The sequence below is a fragment of the Silene latifolia genome, chromosome 4, assembly GCF_048544455.1.
Source record: "Silene latifolia isolate original U9 population chromosome 4, ASM4854445v1, whole genome shotgun sequence".
Classification (NCBI taxonomy): domain Eukaryota; kingdom Viridiplantae; phylum Streptophyta; class Magnoliopsida; order Caryophyllales; family Caryophyllaceae; genus Silene; species Silene latifolia.
Genome location: NC_133529.1, coordinates 17,992,272 through 18,001,353, shown reverse-complemented (window position 1 = coordinate 18,001,353; position 9,082 = coordinate 17,992,272). Strand labels below are relative to the sequence as shown.

Genomic DNA, 9,082 nt, shown 5'->3' with positions numbered 1-9,082 from the left:
ATGCTCCCCCTTACTCTCGCACCGCAAATTGACGCGCTCCTGAAGGACCGGCAAGGGATAGTCCTCCTAACCTCGACGTATACCCACCGCCTCTTCCAGTCCTTGCAAGATGTCAGCTTGGAAACGGTAACATAACCCGGCTCGGTCTGAATGCTGTACCACCCCGTGCCACCTAGGGTAGTCTGCCGAAGATGGTGAAGCCGGCGGAACAGGTTAACCGTTGGGGCCTCCCCCTTAAAGAGGCAGAGCCATACGAAGCCCACAATCGTCCTGATGGCCAACGGATGCAGTTGTGCCACGGCGATGTTCACAGCTTTAATTATGGCCGCAACTTGTACATTAAGAGGAAACCGGAGCCCATACTCCAGGTGTCTGATGTACACGCCGATATAGCCTTCAGGAGGGCAACAGACTGCCTGATCACCCTTAGGAACAATAATTCTATACTCCCTGCCGAAGGAGTAATGGTCTTCAAAAAGTTCAGGACCGGAACAACTAGCGAACTTGTTCGTCCAAACGCGATCAGGATTGATCGAGCAGGCGTCGCCGTGCCACAAGAGATGCGGCCTCTCCGAATCAGATTGGGTCACCTCATCATCATCATCCTCAAAACCCTCCAAAAATTTCGGATCAATTTCAGGAGAAGGCGACTTGGGACCCCCAAACCCTATCGGGGTGACAACCAGTGGCTCCTGTTCATCAGGATGCGACGGTTCGCCCCTACGCAGGTTGGGTTGAGCATCAGCAGAAGACATGGTGACAATAACTACTTAACAAATAAAAGTTGGAAAAATTTGTTTGTTTACCTTGGAAGAAAGTGTTACGCCGAGTAACGCTTCGGAAATTAGAGAGAGAAAGAAACTTTTCGAAAAAAAACTAGAGAGAGAAAATTTTTTGAAGAAATGAAGTTTGCAAGTCAAAAAGAGGGGCACACTGCTCTATTTATAGAGCAAAGCCCATGAAGCGGACCAATCAGAGCAAAGCCCATGAAACGTCCACCAATCAATGCCAAGCCACGTGTCAAGCATGCAGCCACGGAATGTCAATCGACATAACAGTTACCAATCTTCTTTGACACGCTCCTTGGTATCTACTAGCCAACGGCCTGCTGATCAACCAAGCTTGGCGGCACCGGCCGGGGGCAATCAAAAGCACACGGCACTCTCAACCTTGGTCTCGGCCAGCGCCTTTTTCTTTTCCACATTGGATGTCCATTACACAACAATGTGGAGGGGGGATATGGTACGGCCTGAACAGAACCAAGCCGAGGAAGAAGAAGCCGGAGGAAGAAGTTCAACTTGCGCAGAATACGCTCAACACTCATCGAAGGTCCATACTACGGCATAGACTACGCTGGGGGCAAATTGATGGGGCATATTCTGCACCCGCTGACCGAGTCAACATATTGAGCAAGGTCAAAGCTAAAAGACAAAGAAGTCAACGGAAGAACAACCCCCGACGCAGCAATTGTCGGCTGTCACTTGGGTCTCGGCAACTAGCCGGCCGAGAGGCATATCCGCGTACTCATATCCAAATTCCCTCGGATGGAGTCAACCAGCTCGCCGCCGCCATGGGTCCCTCGGCCGAGGGTAAGATAGTCTTTCCACCTGCTCTGCCACTTGGCCACTTGGCCACTACGTGACAAAAGGTGAAAGTCTATAAATACTCATCACCTCTCATTGAGAAGATCATCTCACAATATCCGAAAACCATAATAATCTGGTATAAACTCCCTTATCTCTCTACAATATACTTTGCCAAGTAACACACAACTTATCTCTCTAAGTTTACTGACTTGAGCGTCGAAGTGAGTACGTTCGGCCCCAAGCCGAGCCATCAGTTTGTTCATCTTAAACAGGAAAGAGTGAAAGGAAGAGACAAGCAACGACATCATTCTACAAGCTTACGTGGTCACAAAACTGCTCCGAAATTATACCCGGAACAACAACAAATGACCGGGACGGAGGGAGTACATTATTAGCTCGTCTCCCTTAGCTAAATATCCTGGTTCTGCATAATTTGATTACTTGATTATTGTATGCTATAATGCCTGAAATTCAGCTATGTTTATGTGAATAACATATGTCTAGTCCATTGCTACTGCTACTGGTATGGGTAGAGTCGTACGCCATTGCCACTGACATTGTGCCTTCTCTGGGTTCACTTAACTTTGTTCCTTGTCTCGTTTTATCCCTCATCTTTTCGACTCATCTCTACAGGAGTGCATCTGATGAAGAATACGAGCGTTCTGGCAATGCGGTAAAACCTCGTTCCTGCGAATGGAAGGCAAATTTTACCGGGTTTGCTATTGCCGTGATCAAGGGTGGTAATCCCCCTCTTCCTCATCCCAGCAACCAAGAGAAAGCCGAGATTGAGATTGAGTGGACAATTCCTCATGAAGAAGACGAGCCAGCAATAGTGCCAGGAGCTGTTCTATTTCCGATGATTCCTAATCGACCTTTCATCTAGTACTAATATATCACTTTTATTTAACTTATCGTGATTATGAGTACGCTTATTTATGAACACGTATGCCAGTGCCTATGTTTTAGTATGACTTTATAAGTATGAAGATGTTTTGTTTGTTTCGTCAGCTGCTTCTCTCTATATTTGTGACTATCCTAGTTTGGGGTTTCAATCATCCATCCATGTATAATATAAGTGTCTGTGGGTTTCCAGTTAACTGTCCATAGGAGTCGACTCTGTGTATGCTGCTGAACAGACTAGCGTGCATCTATAATCCGTCAACTGCCACATTCAAAACTATGAGATCCGTAGTTCGTACTATTTTGAATGTGTGGAGAGTTTATTTCCACTATCAAGGAGACGGCTTGCGTTCGTCCTTCTTGGTACGTACTGATTTGAGAAAGGAAGAGTGGCCACTTTGACTTCTGAGTGATGATTGCAGACTGCAGTTCATGGTAGTAGTTCAGCAACTCCAGTATCATGGCAACATTTGTTCACATCCGGACCATTTCCCGCGTCTGATGGAATAGTGTTTGACACATTTAGAATGGATGGTGATGTGCTGGTCACCATCAACAATCTATGTATTCATTACAAAGGAACAACCGTTTATAAACGTTACGAGAATAGAGTGTATAATTAGGACTTTGGCTTGTGGAATACAGCCAGGCCACTCTAGAATTTGATGCCCTTACTCCTTGGTTAAGGCGCCTCTTTCAAAGGTATTGTCCTAAAGTGATTGGTTTATTTCCATTCTCGAAGAGACAGAATTCGGCCACAATAGGTGTTAGAAAACTGATCTTCTATGGTCTTATTGAAGAGATGGGTTCGGCCGCAAGATCCGGCCCGAATACTGATCTTTGTAGTCGATAATTGCATCGTTGTTAGACACGAGATGTGTTGGAAATAAGGGCTTTTTATGCCAAGTATATTTTTCCAATTGTCCCACATTGGTGAGGAAAAGAGTGTTTGTTGTGTTTATATATGACCACACTCCTTACCATATCACTAGTGGGTCATGGAAGGCTTTTGTGGAAGCTTTGCGAGGTGCTTAATTCAGCTCGCACACGCGCGTGAATACATGAGACTAGTCCACCTTACTTACCTCAGTCTAACGGTGTAGCTGAACGTAAAAATAGAACCTTAAAAGAGCTGCTTGTCACATTCTTAATCGTGTACCTCATAAGAAAATTGACAAGACACCCTACGAGAGACCTAGATGTCCAAAGAACTTTGGAGCTAATTTTGTTTCAACTTTGTTGTCTAAACATGGATACACTCTTTGTGCTAGTGATGAATTTGTTTCAGCTTTTTTAATAGAAGATGACCCAAAAACGTATAGTGACGCAATGAAATCCATTGATGCTAACTTTTGAAAAGATGCTATTAAAAGTGAACTTGATTCTATTGTGTCTAATCAGACCTGGGAGTTGACTGATTTACCTAAAGGGAGTAAACCCATTACGAGTAAATGGATCTTTAAAAAGAAACTCAGACCTGACGGTACAATAGAAAGGTTCAAAGCTAGACTTGTGGTTAGAGGGTTTACACAAAAGAAAGATATTGATTATTTTGATACTTATTCACCCGTGACCAAAATTTAGACTATTAGAACTCTTTTCGCCTTAGCTGCTATTCATAACCTTTTTATAAATCAGATGGATGTCAAAACTGCTTTTTTGAATGGTGAGCTAAGGGAAGAGATTTATATGTCGCAACCTGAAGGGTTTGTGGTAAAGGGTCAAGAGAATAAGGTGTGTAAACCGAATAAATCACTATATGGTCTAAAACAAGCACCTAAACAGTGGTATGAGAAATTTAACAACACTTTGGTAAGTAATGGCTATATGGTTAACAATTCTGATTCATGTGTTTATTCTAAGGTAATAGAATCTAATTGTGTGCTTATATGCCTTTATGTTGATGACGTGTTAATTCTTGGCAATAATTTGGAGGTAATAATTAAAACCAAAAAATTTTTGTCGTCACAATTTGAGATGAAGGACTTAGGAGAAGCTGATGTAATCCTAGGAGTTAAGGTTATTCGAAACTCTAATGGAATTTCTTTAAGTCAATCTCATTATGTGGAAAAAGTATTGAAAAAGTTTAACTGCTTTGATGATATGCCTGCTAGCACACCCTACGATGCTAGTATACATTTATGCAAAAACTTGGGTAAGAGTGTATCCCAAGAAGAGTATGCTAAAATCCTAGGTAGTGTGATATTTCTTATGAACTGTACTCGACCAGATATTGCATATGCAGTTAGTAGACTGAGTCGTTATACACATAACCCTAGTAGTGAACATTGGAATGCTCTTCGTCGTTTACTAAAATACCTAAAAGGAACAGTTGACATTTGCTTGCATTATAGTAAATTTCCTGCTGTGTTAGAAGGATATTGTGATGCGAATTGGGTTTCAGGTAACGATGAGATCTGTTCTACCAGTGGTTATGTCTTTACCATGGGTAGAGGTGCTATATCGTGGAAGTCTACTAAACAGACTTGTATTGCACGCACTACCATGGAGTCGGAGTTCATAGCTCTTGAGTTGGCAGGACAAGAAGTTGATTGGTTGAAAAACATGTTAGCAGATGTACCAGTGTGGGGAGGTTGGCAAACACCGGTCTCCTTACATTGTGACTCACAAGCAGCTATTGGTGCTGCTAAGAATAGTGTCTATAATGCGAAGAAACGGCACATTCGTATCAGGCATGCTGCAGTTAGACAACTCCTTGATAATGGAGTAATCGCTTTGGACTATGTGAAGTCCGAAAGCAATCTGGCTGATCCCTTTACTAAGGGATTGACTAGGAGACTAGTCGTTGAAACGTCGAGGGGAATGGGGCTTAAGCCCTTAAGTCAAGAGTGGCTAGGCCTAAAGTTTCCATTCCTATGACGTTATTTGATTCATAGCCATTAATGGTGGTGCTTTTGAGACGCACTTGATGAATCAGACACAAGGTTGGACATATGTCCTTAATGGCTCATGCTAGAAGTGCTATTGAGAAGCACTTGAGCCACCTACATAGGTGTGATGATCCTAAGACTATGAGAAGTCTTGTGAACACGTCTATTAGTACCAAGGTAAACACATAGCTCTAAAAAGAGCTCGTTGCACTCTGATATCCCGGGACGATCTTAATTTTGAAGGTATGATATGTGTTGTGGGGGGTATCGACCGAAGCTCAGCTAGGAATTCAAATCGCAAGATATTCTCTCGTTGTAAGTAAGTTGTTTCCTCACTTCACTAAAGTGTCAATTCAAATCGAAAGATATTGATACCTAAGTATCCAATCCTTCCTTTAGCCAGGAATTCTGTTTCTTTGTCTCTGGCGCCCCTAGTGGGGGATGGTTGGAAATAGGGGATTTTTATGCCAAGTATATTTTTCCAATTGTCCCACATTGGTGAGGAAAAGAGTGTTTGTTGTGTTTATATATGACCACACTCCTTACCATATCACTAGTGGGTCATGGGAGGCTTTTGTGGAAGCTTTGCGAGGTGCTTAATTCAGCTTGCACACGCGAGCGCGTGCCCGAGCCCGGCCCGGATCCGGATCCGTGATTTGGGATTCGCCTGTGACAGATAAACCCGTCACAAGAGAGTTAGAGCCGCAATGAATGAATGGCGGACATGTATACTTGCTTACCAATGTCATACAATGTAACAAAGTCCTTCATTGTCGCCAAAAAAAAGTCAACTAAACAGTTTCCTAAATTGTGAATGGTAAGTTATGGGAGATAATAGTGGAAATAGAATCCTAGGTAAATTCCACCATACAATGGACCAACTTAATTTCCATAAAATAACTTAATTAAATATTAATGTAATACTTATTTATTTTATGGAATATCTTACATTCTCCCACTTGATCCATTTAACAAGAGACACAACATATGGATCATGGCGACGAATTCTCTTAGAGCAAGAATTAATCTTCCATGTATCACAATATATCAAGTCACTCACACCACACACATTTAACTTAATGAGTAAACCCCATGTTTACTCGAGGTTCAAACACAATGATATTTCTCAACATAACTTTAATAAATATGCGCATATAAATCCAAAATAGAAAATATCCAACTTAATAAAAGTTTCTTACAAAAAACTTAATGATTGTACTACATAATGGAACCAAGTCCCATTCTCACTACACGATCCTTGAAAGTCTTAATTGGCATGTCTTTATCAAGGGATCTGCAATCATCAACTCTGTGCTAATGTGTTCAATGATCACTTTCTTTTCCTGAACACGCTCCTTTATGGCTAGATACTTTATGTCGATGTGTTTACTTCGACTTCCACTTTGATTATTCTTAGCCATAAACACAGCAGCTGAATTATCACAATACATTCTTAGCGGCCTACAAATAGAGTCAATAACTCTAAGCCCAGATATGAAACTTTTCAACCAAACACCATGTGAGGTAGCCTCAAAACAAGATACGAACTCAGCCTCCATAGTAGAAGTAGCCGTCAAGGTTTGCTTCACACTCCTCCATGACACAGCTCCATCAGCTAGCATAAACACATATCCTGATGTGGATTTACGTGAATCTATGCAACCAGCGTAGTCGGAGTCGGAGTAACCTACTACTTCAAGATTCTCAGTCCGTCTAAACATAAGCATGTAATCCTTAGTACCTTGAAGGTATCTCAACACTTTCTTTGCAGCCTTCCAGTGATCAAGTCCTGGGTTACTCTGATATCTTCCTAACACTCTAACCGCATATGCAATGTCGGGTCTAGTACAGACCTGAGCATACATAATGCTACCAACAGCTGAAGCATATGGAATATTCTTCATTTGTTCTTTTTCAATGTCATTCCTAGGGCACTGGTTCAAGCAAAACCGGTCACCTTTCACAATTGGTACTACACTTGGTGAACAATATTTCATCCTGAATCTTTCAAGTACTTTATTGATATAGGCCTCTTGAGACAACCCCAAAATGCCTCGAGATCTATCTCTATGGATCTTAATGCAATGACATAAGATGCCTCACCCGTATCCTTCATATCAAAATTACTTGAAAGGAATTGTTTCACCTCATGCAGCAACCCTTTATCATTGGTTGCTAACAAAATATCATCCACATACAACACTAGAAAACAAACTTTACTCCCACTGACCTTAAGATATATACATTGATCCATTATATTTTATTCGAAACCGAATGAAGAAATAACTTTATGAAACTTTTTATACCATTGGCGGGAAGCCTGTTTTAAACCATATATGGACTTATTTAGCTTACAAACCAAATGCTCACCATCTTTAGAGAAGAATCCTTCAGGCTGTTTCATGTAAACCTCTTCCTCTAAATCACCATTGAGAAATGTTGTTTTCACATCCATCTGATGTAACTCGTAATCAAAATGAGCTACTAAAGCCATGATAATTCGAAAAGAATCTTTCTTTGATACAGGAGAAAAAGTCTCTGTGTAGTCAATTCCTTCCCTTTGAGTGAATCCTTTAGCAACGAGTCTTGCCTTATGTCTCTCGATGTTACCATGTGAATCTCTTTTAGTCTTATAGACCCACTTGCACCCAATGAATTTTACACCATCAGGCAATACAACGAGATCCCAAACTCCATTATATGTCATAAAATTCATCTCATCTTTCATGGCATTCATCCATAAGTTAGAATCTGTAGAACTTACGGCTTGTGAAAACGACATAGGATCATTATCAGCTCCAATATTATAATCCAATTCTTGTAGATATACTTCATAGTCATCAGGAATAGCTGATCTTCTTTCACGAATAGATCTTCTTAATGGAAGTTGTTCATCCTCATGGTGAACCTCTTCCTCATTATGATCTACCATATTTTGATCGACATTTTGTGGAATTTCTATCACTGGTTGTGTAACACTCGATTGAACTTGAGGAGTGTGAATGACAACCAATCTGTCACTTGAATCAGAAGGTGGAACTTCATGATGATCCCTCTCCAGGACAAAGTCCTGAATTAGGTCACTCCCACTGATCAAGTCATTCTCAAGAAATTTAGCATTTCTTGATTCCACAATCCTTGTACTATGAGATGGACAATAGAATCTATAACCCTTAGACTTTTCGGCATATCCAATGAAATACCCACTAATAGTCCTTGGATCAAGTTTCTTTTCTTGTGGATTATACACTCTCACCTCCGACGGGCATCCTCAAATGCGTATATGTCTCAAACTCGGTTTCCATCCTTTAAATAACTCAAAAGGTGTCTTAGAGACAGTCTTGGAAGGAACCCGATTTAATATATACGCTGCCGTTTTAAGAGCATCAACCCACAAAAATGAAGGAAGTTTAACATTACTTCTCATACAACGCACCATCTCAATTAATGTCCTATTTCTTCTTTCTGCTACACCATTCTGATCTGGAGAACCAGGCATAGTGTATTGCGCAACAATCTCATGCTCTTGAAGAAATTTAGCAAATGGACCATGTGCTTGTCCGCTCTCAGTGTATCTACCATAGTATTCACCACCTCTATCAGATCTCACAATCTTAATGCGCTTACCGCATAGGTTCTCTACTTCAGCCTTAAACAATTTAAAGGCATCAAAAGCTTTATCCTTAGAACGAAGTAAGTAAAGAT

General features: G+C 41.2%; 1 protein-coding gene across 1 annotated transcript; it reads right to left on the bottom strand.

Moving 5' to 3' along the window:
* Positions 1-6,624: 6,624 nt before the first annotated feature.
* On the bottom strand, positions 6,625-7,374 carry LOC141651173 (secreted RxLR effector protein 161-like). Its single transcript, XM_074458895.1, has one exon. The coding sequence runs from the start codon at positions 7,372-7,374 to the stop codon at positions 6,625-6,627; it is 750 nt and encodes a 249-aa protein (XP_074314996.1).
* Between the last annotated feature and the right edge of the window lie 1,708 nt (positions 7,375-9,082).

What these genes read in the sequence shown, in the direction of transcription:
- LOC141651173 (XM_074458895.1), bottom strand. Translation starts at nt 7,374, where the DNA reads ATGAAATATTGTTCACCAAGTGTAGTACCAATTGTGAAAGGTGACCGG.